Consider the following 24,327-nt stretch of genomic DNA (forward strand, 5'->3'; position numbering starts at 1 on the left):
ACTCCCTCCGGTTCTTATTATAAGAAAAAGTTGATTTTTTAGGTTCATTGTGTAAGTGATGTATCTAGTCTATATTTATAACAAGATACATTAATTATTCTATGAACCAAAAAAGTCAATTGTTTCTTATAATAAGGACCGGAGGGAGTACCTTCTTCGGAATACAAGTGCGATACTAAATAAACTTTACTAAAAATTGCTCAATAATTAATAGCTGAAGGAATGGGAATCTAACCAACTAATTAATTACTAGTTGTTTATAAGGTTACAAGGATGATGATGATGCAGAAAAATATACCATTCTCAGATACCTCGTTATTTGGTTGGTGAGTTTTTATTATGTCATGTTTCATTTTTCTTATTTAAACACTTGTCCTATAATAACAATTTTAATTTTAAAATATCAATACTAGTTTGCAATTTCAACAATAAACTACGGTGACATTTAACATACACAAATTAAGCTGTTAGTGTACGATATATACTCCAAATGCAATATAATCGATTGATTTATGATTTATAATTTAAACTTTCAATGACAATGATTTTAGAAGGACAATTTGTTGTGAAAAATAGGAGACCCTTCTGTCCGACTAAAAACTTGTGTGACTCACCGGTCTAGCTACCCTTTATATAGTGCCATGGAAAAAGATGGACGCCGAGAATTTTTTAATTTTTTTATAAGCAAAATTATATTAAACGAGTATCCTTATACTCGAACCCCATTATAAAGCAACAATAATTAGATACATTCAAAACAACCAATTGGATTTCCCCACTAATTGGAATAGACTAACTTTTTATAATTTTCCTCCTTAGAGATGAACCAAGATCACCAAGATAGACGCATAATTCAATAAAACAGAATTAGTCACTTTATCATTTGATAAAACATTGTTTCTCTTCAACCAAATACATCAAATCGTTGTCAATCATTCAAGAGGAGATACATTTTTTCCTTTCTTACCTTTGCGCACATTGTTGAAAAGTATGAAATTTTTCACCACATCCGAGAAATTCATATCTGTAGCAAAGACGGCGCTTGTCTAACGACAATGTGTAATACTTATTTATATTTATGATTTCATACTCACACATAAAGTTTTTGTACATATATGCTTATGAACTTATATAATCAATTTCCATCGTTTGATCAATATTTAACACCTAATTGCATTTATCATCTTCATTTTGGATCCTCAAACTATCAAGGAATGATTTCCCACGAAGTTCTTTTCCAAGGTATCCCAAGTAGAAATCTGTTACACTTGTTGTTTTGAATAGTGCTGGTGTTTTTGGAGTCACGAGGGTTGGTGCTGGCCTTAAAATTACTTCCCAACCAGCACCGTAAAATGTAGCTATAGAAAGTCTTTCCATTTTTACGTTCACTATTGCTCAATGCTCAATGCTTGGATAAATTCCGTTTGTTATAATCTGCCAAATAATTAAGTTGACAATGTTATAAACTTACCAAAATATGATGTTGTTATAAGGACAAAAAACTTTTTGTAACAACTTTTTTTTGAGCGTGAATCAAACAAAACTCTTAAGTATAAGAGAGTTGACATATTATTTTATGTGTGCGCATGTTTTATATAAAGTAAATTTGCTGAAATCATGATGAGTCATCCTAATAGAAAATTTGCACTATTTTTTTTTTTTTGGATTGTTTAAAAATTATAATATGTAATTTAATTTTTTGGTTATTTGCGAGAAGACCAAAAATTAATAATTACCTCCAACATGTCTCCAAGATTGACGATGAAAGCATTAGGGAGGGGTTTAACAGGAATCCAAAATCCATCTTTTTTAATTTGAAGACCTTCCACTTCATTGCCTTGGAGAAGTATGGTGAGGCCACCACCATCTGAATGAGAATTAAACCCTGTCACAAGCTCTGGCTGAGGACATGGTGGATAATAATTAATTCTCATTGATTGAGATGCTTCACCAAATAACTCTCTAATTTCTTTAGTGTCCACCTTTAGGGCATTTGCCATAAAGTCAATGATTTGTATGGCGAGGTTTTTTAGCATTTCACAATAGGTCTCTAAATGATCTCTGTAAAGAAAGGTGAACATGTTTTGGGTTTTAAAATACAATTGCAGTGTATTGAAAAAAATGTGCTATGTCATCAAACATGTACTATATATCTGTTTTAATATCTTTTTCGGTTTAATTCAGGTAGCCGGTCAATTTATGGTTTTGGGTGACATCACTTGGCAATATGTGGTTTTGAAAATGGATTTCATGTTGTAACTACTTGACACGGTTACAACTTTCGACTATCTGATATTTCGATCTGAGTTAACGGATGAAATAGTTTAACTATGTGAAATTAAGTGTAATTTGAATTGTCTGATCTTATATCAATGGTTGAGATCAATAGATGTATGAAATTGTGTCATTATGCTATTATGTTGCAGGGAATCCTGGTCCGTTAATTAACAATAACACGTCTAATATGATGTGCTTAAATTTGTATATTTACAGAGCAAAGTCAATGCAATCGGAATTATGATAAAAAAAAAAATTGGCAAAACTACTTGTCCTGTATCCTAATTTCTAATTTGAAGCTAATAACTTTAATTTGCGCAAGACCCGGTGTTTGAAAACATTAACAATATAGCTAATTTAATTTTTAATTGAATTATTTAGTTGCATGTGGCTATTTACACTACTTTTTGGATTTCGATTCATGATGCAATATGGAAGGAAATTAATGTCTTAGAATATACGATACAATTATGAAGTCGTCTAAGTAAAAGATATATGATACTAATATGTTGATACAATTCTCACCCTACGACTTCCCCCCTCCCCTTCATTTTGATTGCAGATTCATAAAACTATTGTCAAAATTGTCATGGATGAAAACATGCAAAGTAAATAATTAATCTAGAACCTGAATGGTAAGGGGAGTTTAGGGAATAAATGGGGTTTCCTCATGTGTGATGGCAAAGTAACCATTCTTTGCAGAGAGTGTAGCTTATCCAGTTCTTGTCCTTTTAGATTGAGATCTTGGGAAAATAATTTGCTGAGGTCAATCACTGGAAGCTCAAGCAAAGGTGTTGTTGTAGATTTTATTGGACGGTCATGGTGAGGACGAACATAACGGTCTGGGACTCTTGTCAATGTTTCCTTTACTATTTCCTGGACAGAAGGCACAATCAAAGATAAAGAGGGCAGCATCAGAGATGTATGTTGTGGTGCCGTCCTTCAAATTCAATAACGGGTTTACCACCAATATTAAAAGTTAAAGGGTTTGTCACACAAGTGCACACTAGTCAATTTTGTCTTTAACGAATCTTCTAATTGATTTTATCTTTAATGACAAATATATGGTGCCATCCTTCAAATTCAATAACGGGTTTACCACCAATATTAACTTTTTTGGTTCATTATCTAAGTAATGTATCTAGTCTATATTTTCAATAAGATACGTTAATTATTCTATGAACCTAAAAAGTCAAATTTTTCTTATAATAAGGACATACTTTAATGTTCTTTAAAATGTGAAGATGTCAAGTGTACTTGAGAATTTGTACAAAACATTTGGTTATTATAGAGATAGAGATTAACTAATTATCAACCATAATTAACTGTATATCTAAATTATTTTAACTATTTAATTTGTTGCCGGAATTTGATGTCAACTTCTTGTCAAAATAGCACGGCTCTTAATAATGCGGTGGATGAAAATATAAATTTATTTTGAACAAAAGAGAGACTACAAACAAGAAAAGAAAATGTAGAAAAGCATATGCTTAACAACATTAGCAAAAACTAAAGCTTGTTGCTTTTAGTGGCTGGAAAACCTTTTGCACAACAACATTAGAAAAAAAAACATATCCGACATAAAAACCACCTTAACTCTCTCTTTCTCTCTCTCACTCACTCCTTTCTTATCTATCATTTCTCTTTTGTATTCCTTTTCCATAAAATACACTAGTCATGGTGATTTTTCGGCCACTAAAGTTATTGAATGCGAATCAAAAAAGAAAAGTTCATAAAGCTTTTATTTATTTATTTATTTATTTATTTATTTATAATTATAATCTCATACATATTATTTTATACTGAATGCTTATGAGCCTATATAAATATATAATACTCCAGTATAATTTTCATAGTTGATAATTCAACACCTAAGCATGTTTCTCATCTTCATTTTGGATCCTCAAACTATCAAGAAATGATTTTCCACGGAGTTCTTTTCCAAGGTATCCTTTGACGAAATCAGTTACACCAATTGGTTTGAATAATGCTGGTGTTTTTGGAGTAACAAGGGTTGGCGCTGGGCGTAAAATTACTGCCCTACCAGGACTGTAAAATGTAGCTATAGAAAGTCTTTCTTTTTTTAAGTTCACTGTTGCTCGATGCTCAATGCTCGGATATATTCCGTTCGTTATCATCTGCCAAATAAGTTGACAATGTTACACAAACATATGAAAAAAATATATAGAGTAAGACAATGCTCCTTAAAAAAAAATGAGTGAGGCAATGTAATAAGGACAAAGCAAACTTTTGTAACAATTAATTAAACATCTTTGTAGCCCACATTAAGGTTTGGTAAGGTTTTATTTAAAATGATTCTATCTGTATTATTAAATACATTATCAATACCATTTCAAAAAAATTCATTATCAATATATTAAATTATAATTATGATTAGAAAACCTTAAACACAACGCACACCATGACACCTAAATTTTGTATTTTAAAATTGATATAGTTTGCTTAAAAACACATTGATATGATGAGCTAATTGTGAAATAATGAAACAAATAATTGTACTTAAATAATTAGTTAACTTTGATTAAAAATGAATTGTACGAGAGAATCTGATTTTCGAATCCAAACAAGATGAGAACAAGATAATTAATAATTACCTCCAACATGTCTCCAAGATTGATGATGAAAGCGTTAGGGAGGGGTTTAACAGGAATCCAAAGTCCATCTTTTTTTATTTGAAGTCCTTCCACTTCATTGCCTTGGAGAAGTATGGTGAGGCCACCACCATCTGAATGAGAATTAAGTCCTATAACAAGCTCTGGTTGAGGACATGGTGGATAATAATTGATCCTTGTTGATTGAGTTCCTTGACCAAATAACTCTCTAATTTCTTCGGGGTCCACTTTTAGGGCCTTTGCCATGAAGTCAATGATTTGGATGGCGAGTTTTTCCAGCTCCACTGAATAGGTCTCTAAATGATCTCTATATCATTCCATCCACACAAAAAAAAAATGAAAATAAATATTTTTTGGGTTGTAAAAGTCAATACATGCGAAAAATATGATATAAAATTTTGACAATATATTAAATGGGTCCTTTATCTTAATTTCTAATTTGAATCTAATAATTATTTTTATGGTTAAGAGTGAAAGTTGTTGTTTTGAAATATACAACACAACACCTACCAATTACGCACCAACTACTTGCACTAGTTCCAGTGTTTGAAAACATTAACAATACTTAGTTTAATTGGTTGTGGCTATCTACACAAAGTTTTGGATTATGATGCATGATACAATTGATGCAATATACCCGGAAGTTAGCGTTACTAAGAGCACCAAGTCTAGAAACTCTAGAATTTAATATTTCTTTCTTCGATTGCATTTTAATCAAAATATTTTCAAAATTGTCATGGACGAAAACATGCAAATAAAAAATTAAGATAAGGAATAGTAGAATAGAACCTGAATGGTAAGGGGAGTTTAGGGAATAAATGGGGTTTCCTCATATGTGATGGCAAAGTAAACATAAAAAACATATCTGCCCAATCTAATTTCTGTTCCTCAGACATTACAAAGGCCTGACCATACCCTTCCACATCTCCTTCTTTCTGACTAAATTTCCTTTTCTCTTCAATTGGAAGATTGTAGAATTCCTTAGCACCCATCTTCACATTTTCCACCAATGAAGTGCTCACTCCATGATTAATCAGCTATAAATAATCATTGCCCATATATAAATAAAAATAATGGATGATATTATGTGTATATCAATCAAAATTAAAAGTATACTATACTTTAATATGTAACTATATCAAGAAAAAAACTATATCAAGACTTGTACTTACCAAACTCTTATATATATGAATTATTATGAATAATTAAATATTTTTTCTCTAATATGGATGTGATAACAAACCTGGAAAAAACCCCATTCTTTGCAGGCAGAGTGTAATTTATCCAGTTCAGGTTCCTTTATATTGAGATCTTGGGACAACAACTTGCTAAAGTCAATAACAGGAACTTGGGGTAAAGGAGTAATTGTAGATAGTATTGGACGGTCATGATGTGGACGAATATAACGGTCTGGAACTCTTGTCAATGGTTCCTTTACTATTTCCTGGACAGAAGGCACATTCAGAGATTCAGAGGACACAATCGGAGATGTATGTTCCATAACTTCAATTGGACATGCACTATACAGACACACAAATAGGTGTTTGATTGTTAACTGATACTAGAAGTGGACAATGCTACAATAAATATGTTGAGAAAGGGGGTTATATATATATATATATATATATATATATATATATATATATATATATATATATATATATATATATATATATATAGGGGTTTGCTAGAACACACCCACTAGTTTTTATGTGGGAGTGTTTTAGCAAAGCTACACCTTAGGGTGTAATTAACCACTTTTTAGTTATTTACTTGCTAAAACACTCCCACATAAAAACTAGTGGGTGTGTTCTAGCAAATGCCTATAGGATTTGCTAGAACACACCCACTTGTTTTTGTTAGAAGGTGTGTTATAGCAACATACACCTTAGGGTGTATTTAACCACTTTTTAGTTATTTACTTGCTAAAACACTCCCACATAAAAACTAGTTGGTGTGTTCTAGCAAACCCCTATATATATATATATATATATATATATATATATATATATATATATATATATATATATATATATATATAAGTCCAGGATCCTCCAACGAGGTCCACGACTTATTTAGTGGTATGTAGGAAAATACTTACTTGAGCACATACCTAATATTTCAATTTTAGACACACATACAATAATGAGAAAAAGTAGAAAGAAAATATAATTGAATAATAGTGTGTCAAATACATGTGCTCAAGTAAGAACGGTATGTAATAACTTTTTTTTGACAAAAGTGGTATGTAATGACTATTACTAACATTTTAATTTGACACAGTCGGCTGTTTTACTTTTCTTTTTTTTGAAGCAATAGTCGGCTGCTTTACTTGAAAAGTATTTTTTTAGTTTTTGTTTTAATTTTATCGTTCGGTTATATTGGAAAATCTCACATACCGTAAGACTAGATTAGCCCATTTGGATGATAAAGATGACTTGTCTGTATCGTCTTCTCAATTCATAATATCTTTATTTGTTATTTGATAGTTTCTCTGTCATAAATTATAAACAAATTAAAAATAAATCAAATAAAGATGATGTATTTTGTTTAAATTTTAAAACAAAAAACATCAATTTTCTTTTACCATATTTTTCCTATAATTTGGGAGAAGGGAGTAGATCAAAAACAAACATATACATACATTCATACTCTTCTTGTATCATTCATTTTGATACATACTTCATATTTCATGTTCACAAATTTAAATCTCTTCTCAAAATTTGAGAACCACCTAGAATTTTCAGAGCCCCATAATTATAATCTCCCTTTCTTGTGACTTTTACTTCAAGGGGTCCTTTCTATTTGTGATTTTTTACGTACCATAAAAAGAAAACTCTATTGGTGATTCTACCTATTAATTTGTTTAGACTACCGCAATCACAATGATTAAACATTTACTTGTGTAAAGAAAAAGAATCAAACAACAACAGTTTAATCTAAAATTAATGAAGGGGTGTTTATGATAGAGATTACATATAACCATCTGAAAATTCTAATTTGAACTCTCACAACTATAGCGATCAGAAGTTCTAACCAACTTTATCAAAAGTCCAGTTGACGAAACTATTTTATTTTGATTAGTGGTACAACTTGTTGCACGCTTGATTTTCATTTTTGTATAGACTATAATTGATATATAAAAAGTTTAATTATTTAACGCTAAATGTCATTGTATAACTGTACCTGTGAATCATTCTTTAAGATTTTAAGGTTAAGTTTTTTTTCTATAGATAGGCAAAATGACAATATTTGAAAACTCAAAAACACACAAGTGGCAGAGTCACATGTGGTTTGAACTAACAATTTTAGCAATTTTGTCCATTGAATTAGGACTTGTGGACTCAAGCTCAAGTTATATTAACACAATTATTATTGATTTGTGTAATTAATAATCAAAATTAAAAGTCTGACAATGCAGTGATAAAAAAAGTATTACTTTTTCCATCATATGTTCTTCTCACACACTCTATTTTTTCTTTCAAAAATACATCTGTGGTTTTCGGATTATATAATCCAAAAAAAGTTTTTCATCTATTTTTGGGTGGAAAAATGTATTTTTCACCAATTCAAATTATAAAATTTGAAAACATAAGTATTTTTAAATTTTATAATCCGAACACCCCCTATAGAAGGGCTCGTTTTTTTTTATTATAAAATCTGAATACCCTATATACTCTTGTGCCAAGAGTTTAGGGGAAAACATATTCTGATTATATAATATGAATTGTATAAGCACAAAGGCGGAGCCTGTTTGTAACATAGATAACTAGTTTAATCATACTAAACATTATAACCCCCTCCTTGTGTTTTAGGTCATTGTTAGCTGCTCTTGTCGTGTCTTAGTCGAGAATCTAGTTTTTAGCCTTCTTGATCGGATTGTTCCGAAACTTGCTGAAAAAATCAGAAGGAAAAAAAAAAGGAACAAGACTCCCTTAGAAGGAACTTTTTATAGGACTTCACCCCTCAATATCTAAAATTTTATCGTTTAGATCCTTTTTTTTTTAAAAAAAATTCATATTTAGGACTCAAAAATTATTCTACTAGCTTTATTTGATTTTTAGAATTTTTTTCCTAGTATTTTTGTATTTATTTTATTTGATAGATGTAATGATTTTTACTTGTTCTTTGAATGTTTTTAAAAAACAAAATTCGTAAATACTGAAATTGAAGAGATTCTGATCGTTGTTTATATATAAATAATTTTAAGATGATAAAATTCAAACCGTTTTTTGGGAAGGATTATAAAATCTGAAAATCAAAAGAACATTTTTGAAGAAAAAAATAGGGTGCGTGAAAAAAACAGTGTGGAAAAAATAATAGCAAAAAACTCATAAAAATCAACAAAAAAGTATCCCGGCCCAATGCTTCACAGCCCAATTAAGTCATGGATCCAAACCTTGTATCTGTCCAAGAAAAGGCCCACAAAAAAAATACTTTTACCCCTATATTTTGTTTCAACCGTCCATTTTGTTTTCACATATTTTCACTCTTATTTTAAACCGGAAGACTTTTACACAATTTTTCTGTATCATTTAATTTGGAAAACTTATGGAAACAGTTTTTATAATATTATTAAAACGTCATTTCAGGAAACTTATGAAAACAATTTTTAACTGCAGGCAAAAAATATATTAATTTATAAAACTTACAATTTGTTAAGAAAAAATATATTAATTCCAGCATGTTGTCTGAAAAAGTTTTTTTTTTTTTTTGAGGGAGTCTGAAAAGGTTAAATTAAGTTATTCTGTTTGGTTTATCGTTTCGAAAAACTTAAGTTTTCGATCTATTAAGGAATAGGCAACACTTTTCAAACTTATGCTTTTCAAATCGTGGACTAAAATATGTATAGAAAACAAGTTTTTATAAGCCAACATTCAAAACGTTGCCTATTACTCCCTCCGGTCCTTATTATAAGAAAAAGTTGACTTTTTAGGTTCATAGAATAATTAATGTATCTTATTGTAAATATAGACTAGATACATCACTTATACAATGAACCAAAAAAGTCAATTGTTTCTTATAATAAGGACCGGAGGGAGTACCCTCTAAGGCAACGATATTTAATTGCTGGCAAAAATTTATAAGTTCAACAACAAACGTATGCATTGGGTATCTTAATATATATGTTTTCCAATTTGATTTCCATAAAAGCTGTATCAAATTTTCCTTGAAATGTCATATAGCGGTGAATTCATGCTGAATTTAGAATAGTTGAAATGGGCAATATTGACATTTTAAATAGTTTGTAGAAGTGAAATTATAAGTGTAGGGTAAATTTTCTCTCTTTATAATTGGTTTATAATGGATCTTTTGTACTCACATCCAACAAAAATAGATAATCGTCTAACCCTACCTATATAATTTCTTGCCCAATTTTTACACAATTAGAACATCAGCTAGACAACGGAAAAAATATCAAGAAAGCCTTGCAAATAAAAAATTAACCAATGAAAAATCAACGTGGAGCATAACTCACTTAAAGTTAGTGATAAAGATGGAAGTCAATAATAAATGACTGAGTGAAACACATGTCGGGATGGAATTCAGGAGATTTTAATTCACCATAAATAGCATTTTTCTTAAAAAAAATAATAATAATATGTCAACAACAAACTTTCTTACATCCAATACTTTTAACAAAGAATCTTCTATTAATTGAAATTCAAATTAAATCTACTAAATCTTGTGGACTCTACATAATTGTTTTTTTTTCAAGAGAGACTCTGCATAAAATTAACAAGACTCATATGAATTTCTATTAATAAGAGAGTGTGTTGCTGACGTATGACGCTACGTTAAATTGATTTGCACGTGTTTCTGTGTGAGGGAGAGGGAGAGAGGGGGAGAGGGTGAGTTTTTTGTTTTTTTTGAGAGAGATGAACATTCAATCAAGATAATATACATTTGATTAAGATGAACTAGTGTTGTCCCCTGAGACAAACCACTCTTCAACACAGATAAGTTTTCACAAATTAAAAGAACATATTCTCAATGTCATATGAAATGGAGTTGCAAGTTAAAGGTCTAAGAACTTTTCCCGTTTTCTTTCTTGATCCTCAAGCTATCTAGGTATGATTTCCCGTTGAGTTCACGTGAAAGATATCCTTTGCGATATTCTAAGACACTAATTCTTTCGAACACCATTTTGGATTATTTGGAGTAACAAGACTTGGTGCTGGACCTAAACTTCCCTCCATATTAGGGAAGTAAAATGTGGCTATAGAAAGCCTCTCCTTCTTTGAATTAACAGTTGCTCGGTGTTGAACACTTTGATAAATTCCATTTGTCATAATCTAACAAATCAATTGAATGTGATTAAAAAAATTAGAAAATCCTTGCAAGTTGCAACTCATTAGTCTTCCTTTGGGACACATATACTATCCATTTTAGAATAATGTGAAGTAGAATAACAAGGTACTACTATTAATCTAGCTAATTATCAAAAGGTCCAGTCCAATAATATATATTATTTGGCATTTAAAAACTAATGGAAATTGGTGACAAAGTAAGGACAAAACAACGTTTGTAGGAAATGAAAAACTATAGTAATATTAGTTGGTTTATTGTGTTAACCTTAAAAGAACCAATATATTAATGATTACCTCCAACATGTCTCCAACATTAATGATGAAAGCATTAGGGAGAGGTTTAACAGGAATCCACAATACATCTTTTTTAATTTGAAGACCTTCCACTTCATTAGCTTGTAGAAGGTAGGGGTGTTCATTGTTCTAAACTGCATTGGAACTGAACCACATTAATGGATACAATTCAGTTTTTAAAACCACTTTAAAAAAAACTGGTTAATTTTTCAAACCAGTTCTAGTTCGGTTTAGAACCGGTTCAGAACCGGTTTACAGTTTTGAACCGGTTTATTTATTTTGAACCGGTTTCGAACCGGTTTATAGTTTTAAACCAGTTTACTTATTTTTAACCGGTTTTGAACCAGATTTTTTTTGAACTAGTTTTCAAACTGGATTTTAGTTTTAAACTGGTTTACTTATTTTTAACCGGTTTTGAACCAGATTTTTTTTGAACTGGATTTTAGTCATTGTTTTTTTTTAAAAAACCCATTTTTTTAGTGACACTAGTAAAAATATTGGTTTTCAGTTATTATAATTTATTTGTGATTGTGACTTATTTTGTTCAAAAAGAGATTATACGCAAAAGCTAGAAACATTATGACTTATTTGTTCAAAAACAGATTATACGCAAATGGTTCACAAATTATGTTTCAATTTTCAATTTTCAACTAAATGGTTCTCTGTTATTATTTTGAACTTTTTTTGTCCTGCACGAAGCATTTCTCCAGAAGCATTTTAGATTACCAACATAGAACATAGTCAATGGTAAAGATTCATTCATACAAACAGACAAAAGATCACAAAAAACTGAAAGGAAACTATAAGAAGAGCAAAAGCTTGCCACTTGAACAACTTAACTCCAAAGGAACATCCCAGACACTTAAAAAATAAATCTCCATAACACTGTAACAGATACTCTACTAATAGTAAAATAGAACAATATCCCCTCCTACATAAATGTCAAATTAAAATTGCTGAATCCTGCCAATAACAAAAATCCTATGTGGATAACAAAAATCCAAACTTGCGAATCGCCAAAGTATTGGCGTTGTGAATCGCCAAAGTTGAAAAATCCCGCTTCAATTTAGACAACATTAGAAGAAAGTAAAAGTGTCAGACAACATTAGCATAGTAGTAAAAGTTGAAAAATCCCGCTTCAATTTGGAGCAATAGTAGTAAAAGTGTCCTGTTTACAGAAAGTGGGCATGGAACAAAAGAAGAAAGTAGACAACATTAGCATTAGCAGCTTATTATGGTTCAAAACATTCTAAGTCAGACAAATGACCAGATTCAATTTGATCAACTAACTATAGTCAGAGCCAGAATATAGAAACATGTTGTTCAAGCTCTGAACTCTGTTTTTGACATGATGGCATTATTGCTAACTTCAATTCAATTTTGCATTCTCTCTCCAATTCTCTAATTTAGTGATTCTACAAACATGTTGACTGGACCAAGCACATGGGATATGAAATTATGAAATTGTAACGTAACAGACAAATTAAATTCGAAACCGTCCTCCTCCAATATTTGTTATAGCACATAATCCCCATCACGAAATAGGTATTAATAACTTAATAATAAAACATGATTGAGGGATCCTAATGATCTTGTCATCAGCTATGGTTGTCTCTAAATCACAGACACAAAATGAACTAAGAAACTACGTCCTGTTTCCGTATGGTCAGTCACTTGGTCTTAAGACGTCAAACCTCAGGAAACATTAATTCTTGTGCTAACTATACAATATCTACTCAATCCAATCAAACGTTTCCTTTTGTACATGAACAAACCAACACTAATAACTGCACTAATCTCTGCATGTTACAGAACTGCACTAATCTCTGCATGTTACAGAACTGAACAAAAATACTTTAGAACAAATGAAAAGGCCAAACTTCATGTGTTAAGTAAATAAACTATGATTACGCTTGGTAAAATTGAGCATGACATAAAACAAAAGGGCAATGCATTTTTATTATTTTGAAAAAGGTGGAACCAAAGAGAAAAGAAAAGAACAAACTGTGAGCTGTCCTATTGCAAACATTGATTCATCTTATGTAAACCACAAACATGATTCACCAACTAATGATACTCAAAAACTTTACAAAGCCAACATTGCTAATCTTAAGGATGCTGCAACACCATCTTAAAATTCACTTTGCAAACATGATTCATCTTATGTAAACCACAAACATGATTCACCAACTAATGATACTCAAAAACTTTACAAAGCCAACATTGCTAATCTTAAGGATGCTGCAACACCATCTTAAAATTCACTTTACAAACATGATTCATCTTATGTAAACCACAAACATGATTCACCAACTAATGATACTCAAACTTTACAAAAACAAATAGGAGACTAGACATTTGACACCGCGTAGATTTTGAGGAAAGCGTAATTTGGTTCTAAACAAATAGGTGAAACCGCCCCTTGTTTTGCTCTGCTTGTATTTACATAAGCCCCTCGTTTAGTTCTTAACTCCTACTTTTAAATCACCACTCAACTTTCCCATATATATGAATGAATCAACACTAACCCATCAGCACAAATCACAACAATTACTTACACTTTTACCATATCATATATTAAAAAAATATCAGATTCAACAATTTGGGTTAGGGATCGATTTGTGATTTGGGATCGATTTGGGGCTAGGGATCGATTTGTGATTTGGGATCGATTTTGTGAATACGATCGCAAGCTTTTGCCATGGGATCGATTTTGTGAATACGAAATACGATTGCAAACTTTCAAAAGAGGTTGATTTTGTGATATTTAGAAAAACCGGTTCATAAACTTAAACCGGTTCAAAACTGGTTTTAAACTGAACTTAAATTGGTATTTAAAAAATGGTTCAGTTCAAAACTTTATTAAGTGGTTCAGATAAAATATGGTTCAGATACAGTTCAGTTAGTAGTTTGGTTCAGTTAACTGGATATTTTGAACACCCCTAGTAGAAGGATAGTGAGGCCAGATCCATCGGAGTGGGGATTGATTCCCATTACAAGTTCTGGTTGTGGGCATGGTGGATAGTAATTTATCCTCATTGATTGAACTCCTTCACCAAACAACTCTCTAATTTCCATGGTGTCCACTGCTAGAGCTTTGGCCATTAGGTCAACTATTTGGACAGCATGATTTTTCAATTCTCCAGAATATGCCTCTAAATCATCTCTGCATTCACATGTTGCAACTATTCAAATTTAAAAAAAAATCTAGTAAAAATGGGACAAATAATTAAAAACATGACAATTTTAGTAAATGTATCAATATTCTAAAAATAATTTGATTGACGGGGTGTTAGCATTGATAAAACATTGTCATTATAATCAAGACCGGTCCAATAAAATTGGAGGCCATGTTCAATTATTAAAAATGAACCCTTATGGAAAAACAAGATTTTTTAAGCAAGGTAATCATCTATTTAAGTTGTAAATAACATAAAAAAATAGTCATTCTTATTAAGTAAAAGTAAGTTTGTATGGGAGGTACTAACTAACTTGTGTTGAATTTCACTAACCACTGATTGTTTTAATATTAAAAATTTTGTTCGTAATAAAAAGAAACACCAAAAACTTACAAGAATCATCAATTTGTTTATTACAAAATGGATCTTTAAGTGCATAGGTTGTTGTTGCTTAAAAAAGTGTCTCTAAATAGTGACAAACTAATATTAATATCGGGAAAAAATCGTAGCAAATTATTAAGCATGCATGATTAAACTTAAAACAATAAGAAAAATACTAAATATTTAACGGATTTAATTTGTGTTGTTAATGGAAATAGATGACAAAAAATTTAAGATATATAGTAGTTTTCTACATTTATAAATAACTTTGAAATGCATATTAAATTGTAATGGCCTAGTAGTTGTGTATGTAATTGAGACTTTTATATTTGGTTCAAATTCACACAAAATTGAACCTCAATACCAAGGACCCAAGTGCATTCTATTTTACCAATAAACTATTAAAAGATGTCTAATGATTATATATATATATATATATATATATATATATATATATTACAAATTTTTTTATATTTTATTATATACACCTAACACTTTTGGATGCTATATTAAAAAATGAAAAATATTTGAGGCTCCTATTATTGCAAGGCCCAACACCGTAGCTCACTTTGCGCTTGCTAAGGGCTGGGCCTGATTATAACATGAACATAGGGTCCCTTCAATTAATAATAATTTATCGAAAATTGTTGTTTACACTTTAAGTTAGGCTGAAAAACACCTATAAATTACTCAAATTCCCCTTCAGCGCTTAAGTGCCGTGGAAACTGAAAACCATTTCGTTCACAAACCCACAAGAAGCTCGTGGTTTGGACCATTAATTTTGACAGTATTATTCGATTTAATTCTCCACGTCTTGTCTTTCATGACACGCAGCACCGGCATGTTACTCATTATTCAGGAATTCTCCACATCTTGTCTTTCATGGACATGCAGCATGTGACTCATGATGATTCAGGAATAGTAGTGTATATACTATCTAATCTAAAATTGACATACATGCAAGTTGACTCTTTCATGGACTTGTTAAGCAAATGTTATTAGCCAAAGCAAAAGAAATGAGGAAATTAGGGCAGGCAGGGTATGAGAGATAGAGAGGAAGAGAGAACCTGAAGGGTAAGGGGATGTTGGGAAACAAGTGAGGTTTCCTTTTGTGGGATGGCAAAGTGAACATGAAAAACATATCTGCCCAATCTAGTTTCTGTTCCTTCGAAACTACAAAAGCCTGACCGTATCCCTCAACATTTCCATCTCTTTGCTTAAACTTCTTCTTTTCTTCCATTGGAAGATTGAAGAATTCTTCAGCACCTTTCTTCACATTTTCCATCAATGATTCTCCCACTCCATGATTTATCAACTGTAATTGTCTCCCACAAGAGTCAAAACTTGAGTGCATTAAATGACATAATAGTTTAATTTAGATACACTTTAGTGTAAAATTTACACCATCAAGAAATCATGTATGTATATATGGTAGACTCTACTTGCAATAATGAAAAACAATCTCACATAATTTTTTGTAGAAGGAATTAAAGGAGACAAGTACTAGATGACAAACCTGGAAGAAACCCCAATGTTTGCATGCAAAGTGTAGTTTCTTTAGCTCAATTTCATTGAGATCATGAGACAATAATTTGCTAAGGTCGATGACAGGAAGTTGAGGTGAAGGAGTAGTTGAAGATAGTATTGGACGGTCATGATGTGAACGAACATAGCGATCTGGAACTTTGGTCAATGCCTCCTTTGCTAATATAATTCCTGAACAGAGGGCACTTCATGAGTAATTGGTTCCATATCAATGAACTACGGTCACATGCGAGTGTGAAATGAAAATATATAAATAAGATTTAAAGTTATGTAGATTACTTTTGAGAATTAAAAGTATGTTAAAAATTAAAAGTAACAATTTTTTGGAATAATTTTTTTTTATAGATGTGAGATTTATTATGAGGTGCGAGCTTGCGAGCTAGTAAACAAATCTAATAAGATACTACTGCATAAGGTTCTGTACATCACTTGTGTTAATTATTTATTTATTCATGTTTATTTCCACAATCAACATTTTGATATTTCAGTTTTTCCATATAATGTTCTTTTGGCTGCTCTATCTTCTTTCTTCCTTCATTGTTTTTGTTTCTTCGGCAGGTGGCTGCTCTATCTTCTTTCTTCCTTCATTGTTTTTGTTTCTTCGGCAGGTAAAGGGACATAGCATAGATTAAATGCATTTGATCATTTAACCTAGTGGCTAGAATTCACCTTATAATGTGAATAAGTGAGGTGTCCGGGGTTCGAACCCCGGCCCCTGCATATAATAATGCATTGTCTTACCAACTGAGCTATGCTCACGGGACTATGTTGTTACTCTCTTTGCATCGATCTTAGTTTTTTTTTTTTTAGGGTTGCATCGATCTTAGTTAAAAATGTTTATATGAACATTTATTTTTAAGTTGGTAGGTTGAAATTCACCGCTCTTAAAATTAGATATCACATGTGAATAAAATTAATCGATTACTTGATTTATAATGTTGATAAGCAATATTTATCTGAAAAATTGAATTGAAAAACAATAAGAAAAAATTGTATGTAAATAATCATGTTTGATGTTATAAACATTTTTTAGATGTAATGTTAAATGATCATATGAGCACTTTCTAACAAAACTGGATATAAAAAAAGGATCAATTTATTAATTTTTTTTAAAAGCCTAACTTATCAACTCTTGCTGATACAAAAGATTAATTTAGAACTAAAGATTAGTTCAATACAAACAATAAATCAAATTTAAAACACTCCATGATCCTTTAGATGTAATGTTAAATGATCATATGAGCACTTTCTAACAAAACTGGATATAAAAAAAGGATCAATTTATTAATTTTTTTTAAAAGCCTAACTTATCAACTCTTGCTGATACAAAAGATTAATTTAGAACTAAAGATTAGTTCAATACAAACAATAAATCAAATTTAAAACACTCCATGATCCATTTTTTTGGTGGCCGAGATTCGAACTCCGGACCTTGCATATTTTATGCATTGTCCATACCAACTGAGCTAAGCTCACGAGGACTCCATGATCCATTTGGCATAATAGTATATATATACCTCTTTTTACCCATTCAAGGTCTATATATATATGCGTGTGTGTCTCTCTTTTAGTTAATGTATTGGTTAATATTTTTTTGAGAGGTCAATGGTCATTAATGTTTTGGTTAATATTAAATAATAGTGTTAAATTGTTTTAATTTTTAATAGTAATAGGTTTTCCCCTTGTTAAATATGTTAAGTATATACTTTTTTTGTTCAATTATATACTATTATTATGGCTTCAAATCTTTCTCAAAATGTATGTTCATAATCATATACAAGCTTGTTTATATAGGCATATTCGATTTTATTTTTCAACTACAACCACCTTCCCCCTAAAAAAAAAAAAAAAAAACTACAACCACCACCGAATATTAAACACACAAAATATATTGAGTTCTTTTAAGTGATTTGTTTGTACCAACTTAATCTTTTTATTTTATTTTTTATAACAATTTAGTTCTTTTAGTATGTAAATATCTATATCTTTAACCTTTTAAACACATTTTGTTACAAAAAAATAATAATGTGTGCGTTATTTACACTATGTGACAGGAACATTGTGTTTAGCTCAACCTAGATAGGTGGACGTATATGTTCATCTTCTTCATCCCTATAAACTCTATCATCCCTAATTCCCTATAAACTCCATTTTACCCTATTAATATTTAACGGTGTTTGCTACAAGGGCAAACGACTTTAATTTTAATGGGTCTCAATATTAACATATAAAATCGTTTCATATTTGTGTGCAATTTACATGGATGATTTATATGATATAAACTTTCAATCAAAAACTAGTTACAAACCCGTGCTTCGCACGGGTTGAATAACGTATCTTGTAAAAAAATTGTTCCAAATGAAAAATGAGCAAATTAATGAATATTGCACAAACTCGGATATTCTAAATAAATCACTTTTACTGTATTTTTAAAAAAAAACTTTGTTATAAAGGATAAATGGGCAAATTAAGAGAAATAGCTGCATTTTTCTAAGAAATTGATGTCGTTCATAAATGTGAAAATCAAGCAAGCATATTGCACAAATCTTAGCTATATGTACATTTCTAAAACATTTACCAAAGCATTATAAAGATTTGTTGTAGGAAAAGAGCATGTTCTATTTTGTTCAAGAGATTAGGAAAACAACATTATAATTAACATGATACTAATTGGAACCAATGAAGGAACCAACAATGTGCAGATTAACGTTACATAATAGTTAGGTTTATAAAAGAAACTGCAAGTGTCATAGACTAACCAAAAAGGGATTTTTGCCAATATTTACATCAGACAAAATGAAAAGAACAAATGGCATCCCAAAGTCAAGATAGTTTACGATTACAGTCCAAAGCGATACGCCAAAATAGTAGAAGTTCAAATAGTTCAACGACAAAGATCTACTTTGGAATAACTCAAACGTGCAAGTTCTTCAGTGACTTTTCGAGATCAAAGATGAGCTTACCACTTTCTTCCATCACATGTTCTCTACAGAAATTGAACCGCTACCCACCCAAGTATTTTTCATAGCTTGCTCTTTCGGCGGTAATGAGACGACACTTATACTTTCTCTGCGTCTGGTCATCAATGAGAGTGATTGTTTTGGGCTTTTCTTTCAAAATTGTTCTTGACACCTCGTTTGAGAAATGCTAAACAGAGAAATAACTGCAATATTAGTCTAATGCAAATTAACATGGATAAGATGTATGCGAATATAGTTACATATAATTTATAAAATGAAGGTAGAATAACTGATTTTAAGCTAAAGAAAATGTACCATGACTTCTAATTTATATTCCTATAAGTCTAGATAAATGCATGCATGTGGATTATATGTACCCCATTGGCCAATTAACATTGTTGAAACAAATGAAAATTTAGCATCACTCCCGCATGTACATTTATAGCTAGCACCATTTGACATTGATGTCTTCGAATATTTGGTGCAACTCTCATAATACCATCCAAACTGGTTAGGATTGAATTTAGTTTTTTCCAAATAGTGATGTAGTATGTATCCTAACACAAATTATGCACATGAAATAAAGAATAATGCAATATGTATTTTTAATTTGTGCGTAAAAAAACTCAAAGCATGTTTGTGCATAAAAAAACAGACCTTGACTAAGTTTATAAATTCAACAATTGGCCTAACTTGAGACAGATTGAAAAAATCGTCGTACGAAGTACGTTGAGAAGAAGTCGAACTCTGACTTAAGTTCTGACTGAAGCTTTGACTCTGAGCTTGAGAAGTGTTAAGGTCACGACAACAATTCAAGAAACATGGTCAAAAAATAATCAAATCAGATTGTGAAATAATAAGTTACTCTAACATTGTATTGTGAAATCATAATGCAAACTTACCAAGTCTTAAACTTCTCAACAACCGGATGATGTAGGTTGATGAGCAACCTCGAACCTGACCAATTGTTACATATATTTGGGTTGCCATTGGCTACAAAATGGAAGCAAAGAACTCAAAGTAAATAGATGGTAAATGATAAAGCTACGAAGTATTTTTCCAATAGTGTTACATCAACCATATTCCCGCTGGATAAGGAAATACATCTTTCAGGTCATTATCAAACTTTAAAAAAATACTGTCATCTGATGCTGACAAATTAGAAGATAATACATTTTATCTTTCAACACAATGTTCGTACATGGTTTCTTTCCAGTCCCAATTGGTTGTCTTGACAATCTCATGAAGAAGCCCGATGATTTCTTAAAAAAAAACATCTATAAGAACATTATAATCGGAGAAATCACAGAAATAAAATAAAGCACATAATTATATCATATAAAACGTCAGTTTTGAATTTTCCATCTTGAATTTCCTTAAATGACTTAAAGCGAAATTCATGAGTAAGAACGTTAGTTAACTTGTCATATTTCTGCATCTTTTCACCAGAACCAAAAACAACCTTAAAAGGATTAAATGCAATGTCATTATCAAACTCATGACAATTATACAAAGTATAAGTCTTGTTTTCCTCGATCAAAGTCTTCCATTGCTCCAATTCTCTATATCGAGTTATTACATGAACTCGATCACCCTAAATCCAAGAAAGAAACCAAAAAATATAAATAAATCAAAATGTACACTAATAAGTAACATTGATAAATCATAAAGGAAATTACAACAAATCTTAACTAACTCATCTAACCTTTGCATCACAAATAATGAGCTTCATATGTTGATTCTCATTACTACCAGTCACAATCCAAGAATCTAGCACTCCAAATCCTATTTTCCAAATGTCCAAATCATTTTTGAGATCCTTAATGTAGTCATAATCCATTGACATTGAAAGTCCTATACGGAAATACAATAATACATCATTTAATTTTATTCCCTTTGTTCATTCTGATATCGAAAGAAGCTAACATATTTCTATGTGATTAATTTATGTATCATCAAATCAACCTGATCTTAAATGCACAAATTTCTGTATCATCAATTTTCTAGACCTCAATGATATGACCAAAACAAATTTACACGAATCAACTTTCGTACGGCTCAATGATATAGGAAAGAATAAACCAAATATGAAAATTGTTACAGCTTTAGGATTACTCACAAAAACAAAAATAACCCACATGCATCAATTTTTTTCAACTACAGTACCAGAAGCTAAAATAACAATTGTGTCAAAACCTTACCATGGCTAAAATTCAATCATCATGACACTATATTCCACATAACAAAGGAATATTTTTCTACCGCCATGCAACATAACAATTTATGGTACATAATCCACTAACAATTGAAAAAAAAACAAAAAACTAAAACCATTAAAATGCAGAATCGTGAAAAAAAAGGAAGAAAACTACCTATGATGAAGAAAAAAACTAAAACAGTGTCGAAAAATGAACCCCTCAAGCCATAAAAATCAGTCAACTCAAGTCATGCATGCTCTCAGAACCATGAAAAAAAGGAAGAAAATGACCTCTTATGAAGAAGAAAGTGAAACGGTGTTCCAAGTTGAACTTAGATACCGTTTGGCCAATATTTTTTACAGTCTAAAAGTTACTTCAAAACAAAGTTAAAATAAAGGACTTTAAGAAAGAAGCTAAAGTTGTTTGGTTTCTTTGTTTTTTTTAGTTTTAAAGCTATTTTTAAGTTAAATGTTGTTTGGCAAAATATTGTACAAACTTTGATTTTTTTTTTTATGGTGTCCGGGGTTCGAACCCCGGACTTGGCATATATTTATGCATTGTTCCTATCAACTGAGCTAAGCTCACGAGAAAAAAACTTTGAATTTATTATGAATTAACAAAATAAATAAAAAAATGTATAAAATATTTTCTGAAGGCTAAAAATATTAAAAAATAAAAGATATTGTTTTTTACAAATACTATATTTACTCAATAACGTTTATTTTGTGTAACATGAATACAAATTTGTATGATCATATAAATGACTTGTTAAATATTTGAATAGGAGAAACAATTTAAGGAGCCTGAAATAATAACATAAATAATATCAAAATAGTTGGTTTTTTCTATTTCAATTATACTCTATAACAAATTTCGTTATAAGAATACCATATTTTTGGTGTCTTTCAAAAATATAAGAATTTATATTATATGATATTATATTTGTTACATTGTTGGTGTCATGAAAACATATATGTTAAGTTTTTTTAATAAGAAAAAGATATGCATAGTTTGTTACACTATAAAAGTGCAATATATATATATATATATATATATATATATATATATATATATATATATATATATATATAAGTATAATTTTTTTAGGCATCTATACCCTTTTTGAAGAAAAGACATCTACAATTTTACTTTTAATTAAAATCAAAGTTTTATAAAAATAATCATATGCATTATGCAACGCCAAAAAAAATTATATGCATTAGCGTAACAAAAAATAGAAACACATAAAGTATTACTCTAAACGCTAATGTGTGTGTATATATTAGCGAGGTTGAAGAAAGAAAATAAAAATATTTGGTATCATTAAATGACAGCGTGAATAAAAATATTTGTGAGGTTGTGATGATTAAACGATATTGAAATTAAATATATAAGTGATAAAAAGATAATAAAACTCCTTTGAAAAAAAGGTAATAAAATTAAATGAAACCTGCTTAAAAAAATTAAATAGAACGGTTAAAAAAAATTAAATGGAAGAAAAAACATATTTGAAATATAATAACAAAAAATAAAAGAAAAGGTTCCCAACGTGAATTGAAGAGAGATGCTTGTGAAATAAATTGTCGAGAAGTAGTTTTTTGAAGTAGCATTCAACAACTTTTGGCCAAAGCTCATTCCACTCAATTTTATACATTAAAAAAAGTACCTTTTTTAGTAAGTACTTAATTGATATTGTATTTGGCCTAACTTCTCCTTAAAAATGTATAGAAGTTGGAAAAAAGTCGGGTCAAACGATACTTTAATCTCCCACAACGACAATGTAGAAGCAACTGAATTTAAGATTATTTTTATTCTTATAAAATAAATATAAAATAAAAAAGAAAATAATATAAAATAAATATAGAATTATGAGGTGGCACTCTCCAAGGTTAATGAATTATGAAATTACCAAATTGCCCTTCCTAGGGGTAAAATTGGAAATTCACATGGCATCAATTTTAATAAATAGTTAATAGAAGTTGATTTTGTAAAATTTATATTCTTTGAAACGTTGTTGATGAGCGGTGTAATATGATCACCTTCATATATATGATTTTACAATACTAATAAAACATTAATTTATTTTTTGCTATATATCTATTATCTATTATTCTCTTATGTTTTCAACTCTTGTACTATCAAGTATCAACGAAGGTTAATTTTATAAAGCAGCTCATACTTTTTTTTTTTTATCGTACAAAATTTACTAGGTTTCTTTTTTTGCTTTCCGTAGATTTTCTATACGAGTTTTAATTCGACACATTGTGAATCTAACGCCTTCCGTTAAACTCAATCCGATTGGTATATATTTACCAAGTTTTTTTTTTCTTTCTTTGTTTTGTCAATTAGCCTAGTAACAGAGTCATACACCTTAAGTGTGGTTAAATAGAAAATTTCAAGTTCAAACGCAGACGGTTGTAGATAAACATCCTTCTAACCATCAACTAAGTTGTAGTTACATGACAACCTTTACTAAGTTTTTTATATTAAAGTGACTTATAGAATGTTTACTAAGTTTCCGTGTCTTATATTAAAATGACTTTTTTTTA

At 30.2% G+C, this 24,327-nt stretch overlaps 1 protein-coding gene and 2 pseudogenes across 3 annotated transcripts; all 3 read right to left on the reverse strand.

Annotated features, from left to right (window-relative positions):
* Window positions 1-745: 745 nt before the first annotated feature.
* On the reverse strand, window positions 746-3,411 carry LOC146932987 (oxoglutarate-dependent flavonoid 7-O-demethylase 1-like; annotated as a pseudogene). Its single transcript, XR_015007301.1, has 3 exons — window positions 2,906-3,411; window positions 1,737-2,061; window positions 746-1,434 (listed from the first exon to the last, which is right to left on the reverse strand). The product of XR_015007301.1 is annotated as an oxoglutarate-dependent flavonoid 7-O-demethylase 1-like (transcript).
* Window positions 3,412-4,006: 595 nt separating this feature from the next.
* LOC146932988 (oxoglutarate-dependent flavonoid 7-O-demethylase 1-like) lies at window positions 4,007-6,494 on the reverse strand. The gene is made up of 4 exons (XM_085704715.1): window positions 6,154-6,494; window positions 5,700-5,947; window positions 4,893-5,217; window positions 4,007-4,415 (listed from the first exon to the last, which is right to left on the reverse strand). Exons 1-4 carry the CDS (start codon window positions 6,409-6,411, stop codon window positions 4,149-4,151), a joined length of 1,098 nt encoding a protein of 365 aa, XP_085560841.1. The 5' UTR covers window positions 6,412-6,494; the 3' UTR covers window positions 4,007-4,148.
* Window positions 6,495-10,790: 4,296 nt separating this feature from the next.
* LOC146932989 (oxoglutarate-dependent flavonoid 7-O-demethylase 1-like) lies at window positions 10,791-17,216 on the reverse strand (annotated as a pseudogene). Its single transcript, XR_015007302.1, has 5 exons — window positions 16,592-17,216; window positions 16,143-16,390; window positions 14,468-14,681; window positions 11,516-11,626; window positions 10,791-11,206 (listed from the first exon to the last, which is right to left on the reverse strand). The product of XR_015007302.1 is annotated as an oxoglutarate-dependent flavonoid 7-O-demethylase 1-like (transcript).
* Window positions 17,217-24,327: the final 7,111 nt, after the last annotated feature.

Source organism: Medicago sativa, chromosome 4 (assembly GCF_051527215.1).
Source record: "Medicago sativa cultivar Bolivia chromosome 4, Bolivia_mono, whole genome shotgun sequence".
NCBI classification, from domain to species: Eukaryota; Viridiplantae; Streptophyta; class Magnoliopsida; order Fabales; family Fabaceae; genus Medicago; species Medicago sativa.